General features: G+C 42.2%; 1 protein-coding gene across 4 annotated transcripts in view; it reads left to right on the top strand.

Annotated features, from left to right (window-relative positions):
- The window catches only part of GADL1 (glutamate decarboxylase like 1), a 260,588-nt gene that overhangs the window by 100,566 nt on the left and 137,634 nt on the right, over positions 1–22,388 (top strand). For all 4 annotated transcript variants that reach the window (XM_030205926.1, XM_030205918.1, XM_030205934.1 and 1 more), the window contains exons 9-11: positions 14,054–14,170; positions 18,052–18,116; positions 20,219–20,300. In XM_030205926.1, the coding sequence (XP_030061786.1) occupies positions 14,054–14,170; positions 18,052–18,116; positions 20,219–20,300 (264 nt within the window). The remainder of the gene's footprint in view (positions 1–14,053; positions 14,171–18,051; positions 18,117–20,218; positions 20,301–22,388) is intronic.

The following is a 22,388-nucleotide window of genomic DNA, read 5'->3' as shown; positions in this document are numbered from 1 at the left end:
GTGCTTATATAGGAGAAGTTGGATCCATAAATTGATTTGTACTTGAGTCCTTTGCAGCTAGGGTGGTGAAGATTTAGGTATGTTCGTGATGATCTGGTTGAATTTCTGGTTTGCAGGTCTATGAGGTCAATCATATATCCCGGGGCATCGCCACTGATAATTTTGTGGACCAGGGTGCAGATTTTGAAAGTAATATGTTCTTTGATTGGGAGCCAATGTAATTTTTCTCGAAGGGGTTTGGCGCTTTCGAATCGCGATTTTCCAAATATAAGAGTGGCTTCCGTGTTTTGAGCGGTCTGTAGCTTCTTTACTAGTTATTCTTTGCATCCCGCATAAATTCCGTTGCAGTAGTCGGCATGGCTTAGAACCATTGATTGTATCAGGTTGCAGAATGTTGCCCTCGGGAAGAATGGTTTCACGCGTTTTAGTTTCCACATAGAGTGGAACATTTTCTTGATTGTAGAGTTGACTTGGCTCTCGAGTGTAAGGTTCCTGTCGATTGTGACACTGAGGATTTTCAGGTTATCTGAAATAGGGAGGGCGTAATCTGGGGTGATTAAGTTTGTGGGTATGCTCGTATTGTATTGGGATGAGAGGATGAGGCAGTGTGTTTTCTCTGTATCGAGTTTTAGTTGGAATGCATTTGCCCATGATGCAAGGCGAGGTTGATTTCGTTGGAGATTTCTGTCAAATCACGTTTGAAAGGGATGTATGCAGTAACATCGTCTGCTTAGATGAATGGGTTGAGGCCCTGAATGGATAAGGACTTGGCTAATGGAGTCATCATTAGGTTGAAATAATTTAGTCCACATCCATTGTAAAATCGAACCAAACCCAAACTTTAGTTTGACTCAAGTTGATGAAGTAAAGAAATAGCAATCTTGAATGTACAGGTGGCCAACTTATTTACATCATTCTTTCCTTCTTCTTTCCAGCACTTTAATACATTACAGATCTTACAGTTCCAGTCAACCTTTGATGTTATCATTTGTAAATTATAACACATTTCTTCTCTGCACATGTCACCTGGTCTGTTATCAAAACAGATGACAAAATTTCATTATCAGTATCTTGATAGACTAGATACAACAGGCTTGTTGAAATTTTCCTGCAGTCGGACTTTAAGTCTGTGCAGCCTGCACGTAATCAGATCTTGAAATGTTTACTTTTGTAGCCCCTCTGCCTAAGGTGTATTCAGCCCTGATGGTTTTAGGATGCCTGGATGTCTCAGCAAGCTTGAATATTATCACCTATCTCCTCTGCCAAAGACCTTAAAGGAGGGAGAAGGTTTCCCTTTCCTCCTCCCCAAAACAAGCCAGCAACTACTAGTTCTGATACTTGTCCTTAAATCTCCTTGTGATCCCTTGCCAGCTTATAACAAGTGCCTTAGTTGCCAACCATCAGACAGAGCTGGGCCCGGGCAGGACTGGACCGCTGCGCGCACGCATGCGCACACCCCCTGTGGCCCTCACCTGGGCCGCTGCACCATGCCCCTGCCCTCCCCCACACACACACTCGGGCTACTGTCCACACCTTTCTGTCTGCGCCTTTGCTCTGTCCTCTCTGCGCTGCTCCTGCCCTTGCTGGGAGTCGGGACCCAGATGATTGCATTAACACAATATTGCATTAATGCAATCGTCCAGGTCCTGGGCGGCATGCAGAAAAGGACAGATCCAGAAACAGGCAGGAAGAAATTTGTCAGTGCTGGTTCTGAACCTGGGCCCCCCTACCCCCCTTGGAGGCTGGACCCTGGGAATTATGCCGCCTCTTGGCGGCCCTGCCAACCATTAAGGTATGACAGGCTGGTTCCTAAATCAGTAAGCGGCATCAGACATGGCAGGAAAACTCAAGAGGCTCTCCCTCTTGAGATGTATGGTCCAAGGCAGGAGATCGCCAAAGATGTTTGGTGGCAATCAAGGAGTTTAAATTACTTTGAGAGGAGTTCACTTCTGCCACCAGTGACCATCCGTTTAGAGATCCAACTTCTCCCTTGTATCCATGCCCCCTCCAGAGACTTCCCCAAATTCCTGGAAGGTTCTGTAGCCAGAATGTCTGAGTTCCTGAGAAGGTGCAGGAAATAAAAGTTCAGCAAAAGGGCAGCCTTGGATTTCTAGAACTGCAAAGCGTTGGAATAAAATACTGCAGAAATTTGCAGGCAAGCTGCTCCCATTGGCTAGAACACTCAAAAGCAGAAAAAAGAATACCAGAAAAAATCATAGGCCACAGACACAAAACTAATATGGGAACAGAGGGATAAATTCATATAACTAATCTGTTGAATTTTTACCAGTGTTACATTAGGGGCGTTTTACTAAGCTGCGGTAAAAGGGGGCCTACACTAGCGTCAGCACGTGTTTTTGACACGCACTGAAGCCCCCTTTTACCACAGCGGGTAAAAGCCTGTCTTCTTTTGAGGAAAAGAAATGGCCATGTGGTAAGTGAAACACTCCCTGTTTCCACTCTTACTTAGTCTATTTCTTAGTCTACTATCATTATGTGGCAAACATATACATAAGTGACCAGAATACTGGCATATATGAGCATAAGTATGTACATAAATGCCATCTTTCTTTTTTTTTTTTTACTGCTCTTTGCTTCGTACTCTGGAGTGCCTTTCTTGTCTTTTTTAATGTGTATTGTAAACTGCTTTGCTTGTTATAAATGGCGACAGGTCTAATGAACAATAAGCATAAGCATACATAAATGCCAAAACTCAGGCTATGCAGTACTCTGTAAATATGTGCATTTATTTATTTATTTGTAACATTTAGATCCCACATTAACCCAAACAAGTTTGAATTCAATGTGGCTTACAATAAACAGTATAGGATATATAACAAAGAAGAATGCATAAGAAAGTAATTTGTTATAAGAATCCAATTTTACAATACAGTATCATAAACATACTGGGATAGCCATGGTTGTTTAACATTTAGAAAATCTATTATGAATGAGAAATTGTTCATGCAGCAAAGAGAAAGTTAATGGTAAATAGAGTAATAACCAATTCGGGTAATTAATTGTTTGAGATATGGTTGTTCTTTGTGAGGGTTTGTTTGAATAGGAACGATTTGAGGATTTTGCAGAATCTAGTATATTCCTGTATATTTCTTATTTTGGGTGGTAAGGAGTTCCATCATTTGGTTCCTAGGTAAGTGAAGTCTGCAGAGTGGACAGTTTTGTAGATCACTTTTCTGCAATTTGGGAGGTGTAGTCTGAGATAGTTTCTTGCCTCATAATTAGGTGGGCGTTAACATGGGTGGAGTCTGGTTGGATTATGGACAGGTCTCACACTTACGTGTGTAACTTATGGCATACTATAAGTTATGGACAATATCTCCTGAATCCAGGCACAAGTGTTTACACCAAGATCTATGGATAGAATAAGTGGAGGAGTAGCATAATGTTTAGTGCAGTGGCCTGAGAACTAGGGGAACCAGACTTGATTCCCACTACAGCTCCTTATGACCCCGGGCATGTCACTTAATCCTCCATTGCCCCAGGTACAAAATAAGTACCTGCATATAATATGTAAACTGCTTTGACTGTAACCACAGAAAGGCAGTATATCAAATTCCCTCTCCTTTCCCTTTCTCATGCCTAAGCACATATATTCTTGGTTATGCTAGTATTCTATACAGGAAGTAGATGGCTAACAGCTTATACCACATTGTCTGGCAATGAATTTCAGAGTTTAATTACACGTTGAGTGAAGAAATATTTTCTCAGATTTGTTTTAAATTTACTATTTTGTAGCTTCATTGCGTGCCCCCTAGTCCTAGTATTTTTGAAAGGATCAAGCAATTCACTTCTACCCATTCCACTCCACTCATTATTTTATATATCTCTGTATCATATCTCCCCTCAGTAGACTCTTGTCCAAACCGAAGAGCCCTAGCTACTTTAGCTTTTCCTCATAGGGAAGTCATCCTGTCCCCTTTATCATTTTCGTCACCTTTCTCTGTGCCTTTTCTAATTCTGCTATATCTTTTTTGAGATGCGATGACCCGAATTGCACAGAGTATTCAGGTGTGGTTGCACCATGAAGCAATACAAAGGCATTATAACATTCTCATTTTTGTTTTCCATTCCTTTCCTAATAAAATTCCAAACATTCTATTTACTTTCTTAGCTGTCGCCACAGACTGAGCAGAGGTTTTCAATGTATCATCAATGATGACACCTAGATCCTTTTTCTGGGTGGTGTAGATGTACGTTGTGTAAGAATGAGGTAAAAATGATTAGGCAACTCATAGCCAATGGCAGTGGCACACCGTATCTGTTGAAAACTTACATTAGAACATCACTATACCCTAAAAGGGATCAGAACCCTAAGAAATGTTATGGAGAATGAAGAGGTTATGATCACCTGGAACATTCCCATTCTGATCAATAAAATTCTGGGTGCTTGAAAAGCAGACAGCCACTGAGGTGTCAGTTCCAAGTGATTATTCTGTGAATCGAGTGGAGAGGGAAAAGTTTCTCAAATATCCAGAAATGTAGTTGGAGAATATCTCAGATCATGCTGGATCTTAGCTGTAATATTTTTCTCTTTATTTTTTAAGCTTACTTTATTTTGGTTCTTATGATTTTGAAGCAGACGGTGAAGCTTCAGGGTTCCCCACCTGTTTTTACCCTCCAGTGGGTACGCAACAGGTTTTCCTTTTGGGTTTTGCTCTGGATATTCCTGCTGTGGTGAGCCAGACAGAGAGGGGTTCAGCACAGCAGCAATGCTTTGCTGACTCTTTATCAGCCCAAATCCACCGCTGGTGGTTCAAGGACTTGATCTGATGACACCGTAAGGTATGGAGGAAGTTCCATTGACCTTGATAAGAAAGGTGTCAGCCCAAGAAGACAGTGTGAGCAGAAATAAGGAGTGGCTAGCAATGTGGAAACCTACCGAGGCCTCTGGTGTTGGTGCAACAGCGTTTGGAGTTGGCGGATGAGCTATCATAGGGAATTTAGCAGATGGGAGAGCCCTGGCAGCATTGCTTACAGTTTCTATATTGAATAGACCTGCAGAAATCTTGTTGGACTTGATATGGTCAGTGGTGGCATGGTTCATCAGGTCAGCTTATTGTTTTCTCAATTTACCTTTCAAACCTTTTTCTAAAACTGAGACTTAAATATTTATCTGGACTTGGAGAATGAGATGAAAACCCTGAAAGATGTTCAGTCAGCATGGTGGAAGAGACTCTTGTGCAAAGAAAACTGGAAAATATTGAGAACAATGTTAGGAACCTCAATCTAAACATTTTGAACTTTCCACAAATCTTCAGAACGTCAGTTTGTTTTATAGATATGTGAAGGAGGTCTAATGTTTCTGAATCATATTATGCCACCTTTAAATAATATTGTGTGTCATTGGGGAGTTAGAATAAGGAGCATTTAGAGGAAGAAAGATTAGGGAACTTCTCCAGTAATAGTCTGGATTTAACTGAGCTTTTGGAATCCTCTGGGGAGATGACAATTAAAAAGACAACTTTACTGGTATGTTTTGCTTTTGCCCAGGATAAAGATTCAGTCATGCGCTTCCATTTTCACCTCAAATAATAGTTTTCTTGGTTCTAAACTTTGTTTTTTCTTGATGTACATAAGAGCAGTCAGGAAAGGAGAGGGTAGTTCCCAGCCTTGAAGTTGGAGATGCTGTCACTGGGGGCAAAGGTTTTCTTGCATTTTCCATATGTGTGTGTGATACAGCTTAGGGACTTCATAAATTTCATTTGGATCTTCTTAGTTATGAGTTTTCTTGCAGAATCGAGCAGTCAATGACTTTGGAAGCTGTGATCCTTTCTAAGAATGGGCAATATGTATTGACATCTGAATAAGTGCCTTAATTTTCTAGGTTTAAACTTTATTGTGTATTGCAAACTCTTATTAAAAAAATAAAAACAAAATGCAGTTAGAGACCAAGAAAATGTGGCAGAAAGACAGAGAAAGGTTTCCCATTGTATTGGGAGCCACAGGCTTTATTAAAATCAATATCCAAGCACACCTGGACAGATTATACATATTATATCCAATTGATGCAGAAAGGAAGCTCTCTTTGGCACAAAGCAAGCAGTATGGCGAGCATTAGCAGTAAATTTGAGAGACTCAGATTGTACTCCACGTAACCCCGCTTAGGAATGATGTTCATTATTGTCATGGTATGTACAGAACTAACAAGAACAGAATCCTGTGTTTGAAAGAATTCTCAATGTCCAATTGTTCCATTTTTCAGTTATTTAGGGGTCTTTTTACTAAGGTGCGCTGAAAAATGGCCTGCGCTATTGTAGGTTCGTGTATTGGATGCGCGCAGGTCCATTTTTCATCATGCCTGCAAAAAAGGCCTTTTTGGCTGAAAATGGATGTGTGGCAAAATAAATTTGGCGCGTCCATTTGGGGCCATTGACTTAGCAGTAAGGGCTCACGCATTAACTGGGCAGTAATCGTCAGTGCACATACACTGCCGATTACCGCCTGGTTAACGCCACATGGTAGAAAATAAAAAATATTTTTGGATGTGTGTATTGGACACAAAAAAATGGAATTGCCACCCGGGGCTCGCGGTAGCCGGGTGGTAGTTCAAATTTGACGCGCGTTAGCGCCTACGTGCCTTAGTAAAAGGGCCCCTAAATTTTCAACTGGTAAGGAGAAAGGGATCTCTGAAGCAATTACCCTAAAAAAAATCAAACTGAAATCTAACAAGAACATCAATCAATGGTCCAAAAACTTTTCTATTTTCAATTTTTTAAATAAATCCTGTTCACTGTAAAGAACATTGAAGCTGCTTAATAGTGGTATGAAAATAAACATTACAGTTACATTCACCATATTAACAAACTGCTCAAAAGAAATGTAAACCTCTGTGACTTCAGATAATCAAAATGTATCTGTTATCACAGTCCTCTTCTCTTGTCACCCAATGGAGGCCTTCATTTTACAGTGTATTATTACTGCTTCAAGATCACAAATCTCCAAATGCTTCTTTTGATTCAGCTCGGCATGATCAACAGAGTGGAAGAGTTTTTAACGACAACAGAAAAGCCATACAGCTAATCAGCATTCTTCATCTTCCAGGCACCCAATCATATCACAGAAACACTTTCTGATCAATAGTTATTTAAACCACAAGGTTCCACAGTGTTGTTTCAAAATCAATTTCTGTTCAAGTGACAATATAGCCTTATTCTTATCTCCACCCCACTTGCACTCTGGTAACTTGCCCAACGCAATACAGTTCAAAGTACAAAACTCATGTTTCCATTCTTTAGATGTGGTACTTACTAATGGAGCCTCTGTGTTCTCAGTTTAATAGTTGTGCTCAGTTAGACAAATGGAGGATTTGCTTTATAAAAAGGTTTGTGAATCAGATTCCATCTGGAATTTCCCCTGCCCTCTGTGTAAAGATGTGCCATTGCCTAGCTCAGTGATTCCCAAACCTGGTCCTGGAGGTACACCAGCCAGTCAGGTTTTCAGGATATCCACAATGAAAATTCATGAGAGAGATCTGAATGCACTGCCTCCACTGCATGCATATCTGTCTCATGAATATTCTAGGCGTAGATATGGGATATATCGCAACAACAAGAAGAAACCAACATGGAGTCAATTACTACTAGTTAAAGTGGTGAGAACGGTTACGTGATCTTCGGGTCCTTCATGGATTATGAAGAAGGCTTTACTGTTTGTGAATATTGAAGACAACCTGATGGAGAAGAACAGTTTCACTAGCTCCGGTACACGGGAGCATTAAATAATAGATCTGTGCGGAGCACAGTTTGAAGTGAACTATTCCTTGGGAAACAGACTGTCTTTATAAAGAGGAGTAATTATTGAACTTCATTTTCCGGAAGTGATTTTGAGGAACGTAAAGTGATAATTGTATTAGAAATTTCAGAATATTTAACAAGTGTAAGAAGTGATTTTGCTAGTAGGTGTGAGTGTGAGGAAGAGTTAATGGTGTAGGTATGTGTGAAAAGTTTTAAGAATATGTGAACGGTAATGTTATTAATTAATGAGTAAAGTATTTAATAAAGATTGACAATCAAAGTTACAACAGTTGTCGGAGAACGTGTATGATATACAGATTCCAATTAATTATTGAGTGTGTACCTAGAGTAGAACGCTGTTTGATGAATATTCTTTGTGGATATCCTGAAAACCTGACTGGTTGGGGTGCCTTCAGAATCAGGTTTGGGAACTACTGGCCTGCCTGGTTATGTATTGTGCATTTTGCAGATTAAGGAATTTGATGGAGTGAAGGATCCGACTTGTGCAAAGACCTTCTGAGTTATGTGAAAGGATTAAGGGACTGAGGGTAAGACAAATTGTAACCTGAGGGCCCTGTTTAATAAGCCGCACTGTAGGCGTGCCAGCATTTTTAACGTGCACTAAAAATTAGTGTGTGCTAATGCTAGAGACATCCATATATTTCTATGGGTGTCTGTAGCATTAGCACAAGCTAATTTTTAGCATGCACTAAAAACACTAGCACACCTTAGTAAACATGCCCCTAAATGTTCTAAGCATGTTTATCATAGACACAAACCGGACGATATTCGGGGCGAGTTAGCCTGAAAATGCCTAGTTAGTGCCGACAATAAAGCTGGCGATGTTGGGATCCTTCCCGAGGTGTGACTGGTTATTTAACCAGCCAGGCTTATAAGGCCACATAAAAAGCAGGCCTTTCTTTAACCGGTAAGCCATGACCAGTTAAGTCTGAATATCTACCTAAGCGGTCGTGCGTTAGCTGATGTTGAAAAACCTGACTATTCAATGCTGGTGACCGGAAAAAGCCAGGCATTAAATAGCTGGGTTGAGCCCCGGCAGCAGGCAGTTAAAGCACTGCTCTCCAATGGCTGAATATTGGGCAGAAAAGGACCAACTGGGCACCTCCATTTAGTTGGGAGCCTACCTGAGCCCCCAGGTACCATATAGGATTCTAGTTTAATAGTAGCATCAGTACACCTAACATTTATGCACCCTCAGTTACACTAGCCATAGACCTGACATAAGTGTGGGTGCCTAAATGTGGCAGGGGACACACACAACTTACACTATTCTGTAAGTTTCATATGGGGTTGGGAGCCCTTCCCATGTTCCACCCATGTGTATGCCCCTTGCATTTACATGCTGTATAAGTTGCCTAGCATGTTCATGGGTAGGTATACACTTATGCATATATATGCTAGTATTCTAGACATTAACATATGCAAAGGCATATATAAGAATAGTTGAAGAACAGGATCTCCAAAGGAATATCCCTAACCATACCCTGACTTCACACGATGTGATAGCCACCAGTGAGCCTTTTACAGAGTAACCCTTATATTCTTGAGTCCCTGAAAGGCTTCATTCAATGCAAGACTATTTCTACTTCAGGAAGCAGATGAAAGGTTGGCTCTTCTCCCAAGCCTTTAATGGAAGAAGCAACTAACTTGCTAGTCACTCACGCACAAAAGCTGATACTGTAGTAGGACTTGTTTATCCACTCCTACCCTAGCTAAGACATATTCACGCGCCTTTCTAACTTCAAGGTTCTCCAGAAAATGGATGCTACCATTGAGAGACCCTCAAACGAAGTGACAACTTTAGTGAGTAAAATTAATATTTTGAGTAAGAACTTTGAGTAAGAACTTAGAATTGGAGATACCAGGAAGGAGTTTTCTGAGCAGATTTTCATTCTTAAAACTGCTGATAAATCTTTGATTATGGATAAGAATTTGATTCATAGGGAAATAGAAAATTTTAATAGGAAGTTAAATCTGCGCTTCTTGAATTTTCCCATAGCCCCTGGGATTTCTCCAGTAGATTACTTCAGAAAGTACCTAGGGGAAATTTTGAGATTTTCCTCAGATAATATACCTCCTGTGAAAATTTTTTAAATATTCCTGTTAAACCTGTGGGAGGTCCAAATGAGGCATTGGTGCAAGAGGCACAAATAGCACAAGAGGTTCCTTTTGAAAATTTGAATGTGTCAGCATTATTAGAGCCAACTCTGAATGAAAACTGAACGGATGACATTGCATCTTTTGTGTTCGAGCAGGATCTGAATGCTGTTTTGAAACTATGTTTTAGAAATTCTCAGACTCCTTTCCGTGGAAAAAAATTCTGGATTTATCCAGACACTAGTAAAAAAGCCCCGTTTCTGATGCAAATGAAACGGGGGGCTAGCAAGGTTTTCTTCAGAGTGTGCATGTGGGAGTGTGTGTCCCTGCCCTCTCTCCCTCCCCCTCCCCCCTCCCAGTCCAGTCCTTCAGTGTTAAGTTTCCTGCTGTTCTGTGTTTTTGTTACAGAGAGAGTGAGGGCATCTCTCTCCCCTCCCCCCTCTGAGTCCTTCACTGTGTGAGATTTCGTGCTGTGCTGTTTTCCTTCACTCATGGGGAAACCGGATATCTCTGGCGCTTCACACTTCCGGCTGGAGGCTTCATAGAACGTTGGTCTTGCCTTTTATATATATAGATAACCAAACAAGACTCAGGATCATAGGAAGGCCTTTTTGACTTTACGTCAAGAACTATCATCTTTGAAGGCCTCCTTTTACTATCCTATCCTTGTAAATGTCTGGTAAAGTTTATAGCAACAAAGTATACATTTTTTAAACCAGAGCAATTAAGATCCTTCTTGGATCTGAAGAACATCACGAGCAGAATGTCCTAAAGGAGTCTTTTACTAAGCCGCGGTAGCATTTTTAGCTTGCAGTAGAAATCAGTTGGCAGTAAATGCTGAGACACCCATTATATTCCTATGGGCATCTCAGCATTTACTGCCAGCTGATTTCTACCATGAGCTAAAAACACTACTGCGGCTTAGTAAAAGACCCCCTAATCAAGCAAAGTTAAAATTGTATGGGTGGGATTAATATCTTGTTAATGGCCTTATTTATTTATTTATTCATTCATTCCTATATCCCACTATCATCCCAAAACAGGTTTCGGTTCAATATGGCTTACAATTAACAGTTAGGAAAATTTACAGTTGTGTTTTACAGTTAACAAATTTTTCTTAAGCAAGTGGTTAAACTTGTTTTTTGTAATTTGAAAATTATAAATAATAATTTTAAAAATATAAGCACAGATTTCCAAGGAGTAAATGTGCACAAGCACTCTATGTATGTATGTATGTATGTACTCAGTATTTTATAACATATGTGCATACATCACAACTCCTCCAGAGCTCTGTCCAAATTACAAAACAACCCCCCATTATATTGGAGATTACTAGACCTGATGAGAGACCTTCTTTCAGAGTTACTGGGGGGGGGGGGGGGGGAGAGTGAGCTAAGAAAGTGAGAAGCCCAGCCCCAAGGGGACTGTGCTGAGGGAAATTTTTCTGTTTGTTAAATGATAGTAAGGGTGGAGTTTGGAGTTAATAAACATTGGTGTTGTGTAGAACAAATGGTCTTTGATTGCCTCTACCCCTGCCAGGACATATGTGGAGAAGGGGTGTCTTGGATAGATTCAATAACCTAAAGCTGAACTAAGTGGAGATTTCTGCCAGTAAAAATATTAACTGTGGGGAGTGTGAGGAGTGCTCCAGGTGGAAAAAGAGTGGATCTAGCCCTGGAGCAGGAACAGGGAAAAGTCTGTTTGACTCCAAAGGTAGCAGCCCCAAGAGGTGTACCTTTGAGAGAGAGAGAACAGACAGGGAGGCCTGGTCCTAAGTAGAGACGCTTGTTGCAAAAGTGCAGTCTTGGATTATTCTACCCAAAGGGACGGGTGTTGGACTGGAGGAGCTGTAAATATGTACATACTTTAGGATTTACACAAAGTTATTCAAAGTCGTTAAATCGCGGGAGGATTGTGAAAAATTACAAGAGGACCTTATGAGACTGGGAGACTGGGCGTCTAAATGGCTGATGACGTTTAATGTGAGCAAGTGCAAAGTGATGCATGTGGGAAAGAGGAACCCAAATTATAGCTACGTCATGCAAGGTTCCACGTTAGGAGTCACGGACCAAGAAAGGGATCTAGGTGTCATCGTTGATGATATGTTGAAACCTGCTCAGTGTGCTGCTGCGGCTAAGAAAGCAAATAGAATGTTAGGTATTATTAGGAAAGGAATGGAAAACAAAAATGAGGATGTTATAATGCCTTTGTATCGCTCCATGGTGCGACCGCACCTTGAATATTGTGTTCAATTCTGGTCGCCGTGTCTCAAAAAAGATGTAGTGGATTTAGAAAAGGTGCAGAGAAGGACGACGAAAATGATAAAGGGGTGGGACAACTTCCCTATGAGGAAAGGCTAAAGCGGCTAGGGCTCTTCAGCTTGGAGAAAAGGCGACTGAGGGGAGATATGATAGAGGTCTATAAAATAATGAGTGGAGTTGAACAGGTAGATGTGGAGCGTCTGTTCACGCTTTCCAAAAATACTAGGACTAGGGGGCATGCGATGAAGGTACAATGTAGTAAATTTAAAACGAATTGGAGAAAATTTTTCTTCACTCAACGTGTAATTAAACTCTGGAATTCGTTGCCAGAGAATGTGGTAGAGGCGGTTAGCTTAGCGGAGTTTAAAAAAGGTTTGAATGGCTTCCTAAAAGAAAAGTCCATAGACCGTTATTAAATGGACTTGGGGAAAATCCACTATTTCTGGGATAAGCAGTATAAAATGTTTTGTACTTTTTTGGGATCCTGCCAGGTATTTGTGATCTGGATTGGTCACTGTTGGAAACAGGATTCTGGGCTTGATGGACCTTTGGTCTTTCCCAGTATGGCAGTACTTATGTACTTATGATTGTTAAATTACACCAAGGGCCCTGTTTTCTAAGGTGTGCTAGCGTTTTTAGGACATGCTAAAAATTAGCGCACGTTAACCGTATAGATGCCCATAGTAATATTCTGGGCATCTACATGGTTAAAGTGTGCTAATGCTTAGCACATGCTAAAAACGCTAGCGCACCTCTAGTGCAACTTAGTAAACAGGGTCCCAAGAGTCTTGAATCCCATTTTTTTTTTTTTTGGTTATAAACCGTTGTGGATACAATTTGAACTGCTTGTCTGGGAGTGAACGGTTTGCTTCCAGAGTATATGAAGTTTGGATTAACTGCCTGTTGCAGAGTTCAAGTAAAGTTCTTGTGTAGTTTATAAAATCTGGACTGGCGTATTTTTATGACTGTGAGTGAAGCTTATTTATGTATTTGTTACATTTGTATCCCACATTTTTCCACCTATTTGCAGGTTCAATGTGGCTTACATAGTACTGTAAAGGCGATCGCCAATTCTGGTATGAACAGATACAAAGTGATGTTGTGGAAGAATGAAGTTCATATGTAACAGTCCCATTTGCTCCAGGACTAACAAAGAAAAAAGTAAAGAGTAAAAATGTGGCTTAAAACCCCATGGCAACGGTTCCCAAACCTGGTCTTGGAGGTACCCCAGCTAGTCAGGTTTTCAGTATATCTGCAATGAATATTCATGAGATAGATTTGCATGCAGTGGAGGCAGTGCATGCAAATCTCTCTCATGAATATTCATTGTGGGTATCCTGAAAACCTGACTGGCTGGGGTGCCACCGGGACCAAGTTTGGGAGTCACTTCCCTACGGCCTACTAGAATAAGTCTGGCCTCAGCCCGCGTCCAGCTTAGTAATAAACTAAAACTTTTGCTGTGACCCTGGTTTCAGGAGCTGACCTGAAGATCTAGCGGATGCCTGGAACTGTGTGATGAGGCCAGGGTTACACAAGCCTCCTGGAATGTCTATACCCAGACTACAAAACAGGAAGTGCACTCTTACTGTGCACCTACTTTTTATGCATTTGTTCATATGCAGAAAAAGCTTCATTAAAGTTATTTCCATTCTATGTAAATTCAATGTAAATATAAAGTACATTTTTATAATATAGGATGCAATTACTTTTGCTTTTCAAAGTCAGCAAGTAATTTTCTCATGCAAGCTTTTCTAAGCCCTGAATTTGAGTAAATTGGAGGTGTACAAGTGAAACATAGAGCTGCTTAGTTCTACTTTATTTTCAGTTTCTGCTTAATACTGCTTTCATGAATTTATGTTGTACCTATGTGTAGATTTAAATAATACAAATTATTTGCCTTTACTTCTGATCATTTTACAGGGAGCGGCACCATTTCTTGTCTGTGCAACAGCTGGCACAACTGTACTGGGAGCATTTGATCCCCTGGATAAATTAGCAGATATCTGTGAACACCATGGCCTCTGGTTTCATGTGGATGTAAGTTAATTCATTCACAAGCATTTCATCCATCAAGGTGTCCTCTGTTGTATTTGGACATTCCAGGGACTAGGACGGCACTAGGGCCAACACAGAAAGCTCTATGCTTGTGCTGTCTGGTTCTGCCGGAAAGGCTTTTGCAGGGACATTTGAAGGTGTGTCCTTCCTTTCATTGGTTCAGCAGACCATCAGCTTCATTGTGCCTGCTTCCTGTGCTGTTTCTCAGGTGGTGGAGCTTGGCATAGAAGGGCCTGCTCCTAGCATTGAGGATGTCTCGCTGAGCCCTGAGAATTGTGAGACTCTCCCCAGATCCAGAAGCATGGGATCACTTGAAGTGTGAGGAGATGCAGCAGATGCTGGAGCTGCTATCTCTAAAAATTCATAGATGGGGCATTCCTAGCAAGGCTGGAGTCATTCCCAGGGCTATCAGGTAGTTAATCAGTTTGAGGTGGTGAGTGAATCAGTATCATCTTGTGATTTGATGGGCATGAGTGATGTTCAGTTGAGTGAAGTGAAAACTGGCCCAAGGTGGGGAGGGAGTTAGACCTGAGAAAAAGCTTTGGGTGAAGTTTGTGATGCCAATGGAGATCTGGAACTATCCTTGCTCTTTTATTTTGATAAAGTTGTAGAGGACCCCATTTGCTCCAGGCACAGGTACCGCTCAAGGAAGAGTATTTGGAAGAACAGGAAGATTGGCGGCTTTGGATCCAAAGCTGGGAGAATTGCAGTTAGGTCAAGTGGTTTTATTAAACTTTATTAAAACTTTGGTACATCAGAATTTGGAAGCCATGGAGAACTTGAATTTGTGGTTCTCCAACTTCCCTAAGTCTCCACATATGTCACCAGTGAATATGGTTAAGAAGTATTTTAGTGAGATCTTGTAAATACCTAAAGACTCTCTGCCACCTCTTACTACAGCCTATTATGTGGTCTGAGGAAGCCTTGGGAATACAGGAGTTAGGAAGAGGTGTCACCAATAGCCCAGATCACTCTAGTTTTTCTGAGGTGTCTGGATCTACTGTTTCATCTAAAGAAACCCTGGGTTGTTTGCTTGTATTTTTGTTACAAAAGCAGAGTTTTGGGGGGTCAAAATGTAATGACTTTTCCTAACCTTTCTAGGGTCACACAACTTAAATGTAAGGCTTTTTTGGCTAAAATGTCTCAACTGTTTGCTCTGCAAGGTACTTTCTTCCTTCAGATTCCCTGTAAATGTTTGGCAAAGTTTGAGGGTAAAAGTTGTTTTTCTTTGCTCCATTTGTTTACAGAATTTTCCTCCGGTTCCTTTGGTTTATATCCTCCTTCATATCTTTGTCTGGGTTAGAGAAGGAGTAATTGTTTCACAGTAAATGTGCAAAGGGCAATTCTGTAACTGGGCGTCACATTTATGTATCTCTTGCACATTTACCCTCGAACGTGTCAGCAGGGCGCCTCAGCTCTATTTAGTAATGGTGCACTTAAGTGGCATAGGACATAAATGCAAACGAGGCATACACATGGACAGGACATAGGTGTATCCCCCACATCTGCGCATAACACACAAAAAAAAGGCCCTTTTTGCAGGCACGCTGAAAAATGGACCTGTAGACCTCCAAAACACACGCCTACACCAGCTCAGGCCATTTTTCAGCACGCCTTAGTAAAACGGCCCCTCTATAAGGTATTCAGTTTTTCAGAAAAGCAGTGTGAAGGTAATTTTACAACCGGGCACCTCTATTTAGGTGCCCCAGGGACACGCAGTAGGATCCTGTTGTATAACAGCACCTGGGCAGCTAGGTTCATTACCTAGTATGTTATGTTATGTTATCAGGTGCTTATAACCCACCAACTCTTCCGCTAGGGATTCAAGGCGAGGTAACACAATTTAAAAGAACTGAACATAATTAACAAAAACAAATTAAAAAAAAAAGGAGTTACATGAGAACTTCAATAGACATCATTCAAGAAAACAAGTGAGTCTTCAAAGCCTTCTGAAAGGCAAAATAAAATTCTTCTAAAGGTGAATTGTAATAGGAAGGCTATTCTAAAGGTGAACAACTGAAAACCAAAAAGAACGCATAAAAATAACTTTAAATTGAACAGATTTAACAGATGAAAATGCCAGTACTAAATAATTATGTAAATGAGATATGGAACTATTATTTAAAACAGTAGATTTATCTGATAAATCTCCAGGACAAATGCAGTATAGAGATTTAAAAACTAATGAAGTCACTTAAAAAAAAAAAAATCTTAGCCTGAACAGGCAACCAATGCAACTTGGCCAACAGCGGAGAAACGCTTTCAAACTTAGACCTAAGGCAAATTAATCTAGCTGCATATTTTTGAACTAGCTGAAGTTTAGAAATGTGCTTTGACGCTATACCTAAATATAAAGAGTTACCAAAATCTAATAATGCTTAAATTGATAATTGAAGAATTACCCAATAATGATCCTGCAAAAAATATGAACGTAGTAATCAGAGTTACTTAAGTTTAAAATACACCTTCTGAACTACGTTATTTATCTGAGGTTCCATAGATAATGAAGTCAAGAATCGTACCCAGAACTCTAGTGTGCCTAACATTTACATGCCTGCAGTTACACCAGCCGTAGACCTAGCATAGCAGCCGATGCCTAAATCAGCAGAGATGCACATAATTTACAGTAGTCTACAAATTTCACACCTGAGAGCCACACCCATGTTCTGCCCCTGCTCCTTCCCATTTGCAAATCCAAAGGTGACATTATCAAATTCTCAGATACATTGAAAATGGACCTGAAAATCCTGAAACACTCACACCCATACACCGAAATTCCCCTGCAACATTACCCCACTGCACAAAATTAAACATAACCTACATCCACGCACCAACCCTCCCCTTTGCCTATCCAACAAATAATGTATCAATAATACCACTAAACCCCTCAGTGCATCCACAAACCAAATTGCAGCCAGCACACGACAGGCACTAGGACTGCCATGGACACTACACTGAAAACTCCCCTGAGGCGCCTTTACTTACACAGCCACATCACACAACAAAGAAAGCCAAAACAGCAGCCAACCCACCCCAACTCTGAAGAAAGGGAACACCCCAGCAGCACCCTGTCCTAAAGCAACAACTCGCAATTTGTGTGATTGACCCAGGCATATTCGACCTCCCACCACCTCAGAAAATGAGGCTCCTATACCTAAAACAGCCTGTCTCCGAAGAAACAAGGCCTCAAAATTTATTCCCAGCCCACAGGAAACACAGATGAGCTAAATACACAAGTACCTCAGGAGTAAAATAACTAAAGGTATACAGCTCCTTCTCCCAACCCAGGACCCAACCCCTGTTGGCTGATGACATCACCAAGCCTCCATCAATTCATAGCTCAAGTGAATGGGTGGAAGAAAGGTTCAGTCAGCCTCCATTATCCATCCCCAGGTAATTCTGGGGCTTCACTTAAAAATATATATATTAAATCTATAAAATGAACTGGGGGGAAAAAAAACCCTTGAAAATGTCTGAAAGTTCCTAAAATGAAACAAATATTTTTGTTTCTGCAAATCCCTAACATTATAGATTATATTTTGACGTCTATACATGTTGGTCTCCATAGAAATTATAACCACTCAAAAGCAGTTGCAAATGTCTACACGTTTTTAAAGGGAATCTCTGAAAACTTTTCTTATAGCTCTGCTTATGGTATCTCATAAAGAGCATATAACATTGATGATCAGATCTGACATACTGATCTGATATTATTGATGCCATTATACTTTATAAATCCCATCTGACTCCAAAACAATGAGAAAACAATGAACAGACAAAATATATATGACATGTAGTAAACTATGATGTTTCAGGTAGCTTATTTGTACTTTCAAATAAGATTATTCTATTGATCTTAACAGGCATCTTGGGGTGGTGCTGCTTTATTGTCAAAGAAGCACTGCAAGCTTCTGCATGGCATCCACAGGTAAGGGAAAGGGGATGGGATGTATTGTTTTTCTGTGGTTTGCATGTTATATATGGAGGGGCATAATCAAAAGGGATGTCCAAGTTTTAATGAGGACGTCCTCGCAAAACATCCCCATCCAGTGGTGGGGAAACCCGTATTTTCGAAACAAGATGGGCATCCATCTTTCGTTTCAATAATATGGCCAGGGATGCCCAAATCCTGAAATGTGGTCGTCCTTAGAGATGGTCGTCCTTAGACTTGGCTGTTTCTGATTTTCAGCGATAATGGAAACCAAGGACATCCATCTCAGAAATGACCAAATGCAAGCCCTTTGGTCATGGGAGGAGCCAGCATTTGTACTGCACTGGTCCCCCTCACATTCCAGGACACCAACCGGGCACCCTAGGGGGCACTTCAGTGGACTTCATAAATTGTTCCCAGGTACATAGCTCCCTTACCTTGTGTGCTGAGCCCCCCAACCCCCCCTAAAACCCACTACCCACAACTGTACACCAGTACCATAGCCCTTACAGGTGAAGGGGGCACCTAGATGTGAGTACAGTGGGTTTCTGGTGGGTTTTGGAGGGCTCGCTGTTTCCTCCACAAACGTAACAGGTAGGGGGGGATGGGCCTGGGTCCGCCTGTCTGAAGTACACTGCACCCACTAAAACTGCTCCAGGGACCTGCATACTGCAGTCATGTACCTGAGTATGACATCTGAGGCTGGCATAGAGGCTGGCAATCAATATTTTGAAAGATGTTTTTTGAGGGTGGGAGAGGGTTAGTGACCACTCGGGGAGTAAGGGGAGGTCATCCCTGATCCTCTCCGGTGGTCATCTGGTCATTTCAGGCACCTTTTTGTGCCTTGGTCGTAAGAAAAACACGACCAGGTAAAGTCGTTCAAGTGTTCGTCAAGGACGTCCTTGTTTCTTTTGATTATGGGTCGAGGACGTCCTAATGTTAGGCACGCCCAAGTCCCGCCTTCGCTACGCCTCCGACACGTCCCTTGAACTTTGGCCGTCCCTGCAACGGAAAGCAGTTGGGGACGTCCAAAATCGGCATTCGATTATACCGATTTGGACGACCCTGTGAGAAGGACGTCCATCTTCCGACTTATGTCGAAAGGTGGGCATCCTTCTCTTTCGAAAATGAGCCCAGTGGGTATTTACCTTGTACCTGGGGCAATGGAGGACTAAGGGCCCCTTTTACTAAGCTGCATAGGTTCCTATGCGTGCCAAAATGGACTTACCGCCTGACTACCATGTGGCTCTTGTGGTAATTTCATTTTGGCACACATCCACTACGTGCGTCTGAAAAATAATTTTTATTTTGGACGCGCGTAGTGGATGCGCGCCAAGTGGCATCTAATGCGTGTAGGTCCTTACCGCCCAAATTCTTTACCACTAGGTCTATGGCTGGCGGTAAGGTCAGAGACCCAAAATGGACGTGCGCAATTTTGATTTTGCCGCATGTCCATTTTCATGAAAAAAAAGGGCTTTTTTACAGGTGTACTGAAAAATGATTCTGTGCACGCCCAAAACCCGCGCCTACACTACCTCAAGCCACTTTTCAGCACACCTTTGTAAAAGGACCCGTAAGTAACTTGGAGGAAGTAGCTCAGTGGTTAGAGCACCAGGCTTGACCTCCCAGAGTGCCCAGTTCAAGTCTTAGCACTGCTCCTTGTGATCTTGGGCAAGTCACTTAACTCTCCATTGCATCAGGTACAAAGGAGTGGAGGAGTAGCTCATTGTGGTTAGAGCACCAGATTTGACATCCGGTTCAAGTTTCATTACTGCTCCCTATGATCTTGGGCAAGTCACTTTCTCTATTGCATCAGGATTAAGTAAGTTGCCCAGAATTACAAGGAGCTGCAGTGGGAGTCAAACCCAGTTCCTCTGGTTCTCAGGCCACTCCTCCATAGGTAAGGGGAGCACTATCATAACAGAGGCTAGATGTTTTGGTTTGTTGTCCATAGTAACCACTAGAAAGAACTGAAAACATACCTTTCACACAAAACAAATTAACACAATATGTTAAACAGTGTGGACTGTCCCTGGAAATTCTGGATTTTATTCATGTACTTCTCTAAGAATCTATTTTGCCCTTCCTACCTTTCATAGGGCCGATTCTGTTGCATGGAATCCCCACAAGATGCTGATGGCTGGGATCCAGTGCTGTGCTCTGCTGGTGAAAGATAACACAGTGAGTTGTCATTGCTCTCTTCATCACTAAGGATGTTTGTGTGGTGAGGTGACCATGATGGAGTCTATGTTCACACAGATTAAAGAGTAGTAGGTAACCAAGAAGAAAAAGGTGATAACACAGGCCAAGGTCAGGTAGGGGTGTGAATTCATTTGTATGGATTTGTACACTTAGACGCCTTAAATAAAAGTGCATGTTAGCAGATAAAACTGATGATTGTCTAGGGTAAATTGTCCTTGTCAGGTCAACTGCAAGACAAATTCAAAGCAATTATTTCTCTGCAAAGAGATCTCAAAGATCTCTTTGATCTGGACTGAAGGAAAAATTAGGTAAATATTGAGCCTTCATGTTGCCCACATCAATTTAAATGTTGTCGCTTGAATTAATACATATATTCAGCACCGTTATCCATGTAAGTAGAGGCACTGTATACAGTATAATCTCGATTCTCCGAGGACAAGCAGGCTGCTTGTTCTCACGACTGGGTGACGTCCGCGGCAGCCCCCACCAACCGGAAGAAGCTTCGCGGGCGGTCCGCACGCAGGGCACGCCCACCGCGCATGCGCGGCCGTCTTCCCGCCCGTGCGCGACTGTTCTCGCCAGTCTTGTTTTTTCCGCGCTGGAGAGAGTCGTGCGTCGCCGCTCTCTCTTGTTCAGCCCGAAAAACCGTCGCGTTTTTGCAAATTTTCTTAGTTTTTTGTTTGTTTCTAGGCGCGTTCCGGCCTTTTCTTTTCTTAAAAAAAAAAAAAAAAAAAAAAGTGTGAACGCGCTTGTTTTCCCTCGTTTTCTAGCGGGGGCGTCGCGTTGCGGCCTTGTGGCCGCGCGGCCGATTTATTTTTCGAGGTGTGATTTACCGCCACCATCGACGACTTTGATTTCGCCGACGCGATTTTTCCGTCGATGTCCTCGAAGGTCCCGAGTGGATTTAAGATGTGTGGTCGGTGCGGCCGGCCTATCTTGCAGACCGACACCCACGCTTGGTGCCTCCAGTGCCTCGGGCCGGAGCACAATATCAAGTCGTGCTCTTTGTGTCTTGGTCTCCGGAAACGGACTCAGGTTGCGAGGCAAGTTCTACGGGACCGTCTTTTCGGAACTTGCGCAGGTGTGTTGAGTTGCTGCAGATCCTCCTCCTCTCAGGCTATTCGGAGGTACGCTGGGTTGGGACGGTGAAGCGCTGCTCGCACTGCGGTGCTCGTAGGACAGCAGGGTGTAAAGACTTTGTTTTGAGGAAATTACAGACTGCCCAAAATACAGCGGCAAGACTTATCTTCAATAAAGCCCGGTTTGATAGCGCAAAGCCTCTTCTTGCTAAACTTCACTGGCTTCCAATCAAGGAGCAAATTGTATTCAAGGTTTGCACCATGGTACACAAAATCATCAATGGGTTGTACCAAATTAAATGCTGACCATGATCGACTTGCCTGCCAAAAATGCTGACCCAACATCACGATTGTATCTCACCGTGCATTACCCAAGTTGGAAAGGATGTAAGCATGGCTCTATTCAAGCGTCAAGCTTTCCATTCATCAGTGCACAAAACTGGAATGCACTTCCCAGAGCCATAACCAGTCTGAGTGACTACCTTCTCTTTCGCAAGGCACTAAAAACGCATCTGTCTGCACAAATATTTTCTACAAGACCTATATAGGACGCAGGCAAGCAGCGGATGGACCCGTCGGAGCGCGCTATGGTGGGGGAAGCGTCGGAATCAGCAGAGTCCCAGGTGGTGGGAAAGCCGTTTCTTCCTGCGGCGCGCACCTCAGCCAGCGCCATTTTTTCTCCCACTCTGCAGCCGCATGGTACCGCGGTGGTGGGAATGCAGCTTTCTTTGGTTTCAAGCGCATCAGAAGTAGGAGGGTCTGGCTCTTCCCCGCTGGGGGCTGCAGCCACATTGGCCTTCTCCCCAGAGTTTGTGCTTCTTATGCACAAAGCTTTTTTATTGAAGGCAGCTGGGGGAAGCTCAGCGGATGCCATTTTGGAGAACCAGCATGGCCCTCGTCCTGACCTGCCCCAGGGCTTACCTAAAAGACCTCGTTTAGAGTTTTTAGGACTGAGGGACGAGTTGTCTGGCCAGTCTGATTCCGATGA

This window comes from Microcaecilia unicolor, chromosome 1 (assembly GCF_901765095.1).
Source record: "Microcaecilia unicolor chromosome 1, aMicUni1.1, whole genome shotgun sequence".
Taxonomy (NCBI): Eukaryota; Metazoa; Chordata; class Amphibia; order Gymnophiona; family Siphonopidae; genus Microcaecilia; species Microcaecilia unicolor.
The sequence above is the reverse complement of the archived record's forward strand: the minus strand, read 5'-3'. Positions and strand labels throughout refer to the sequence as shown.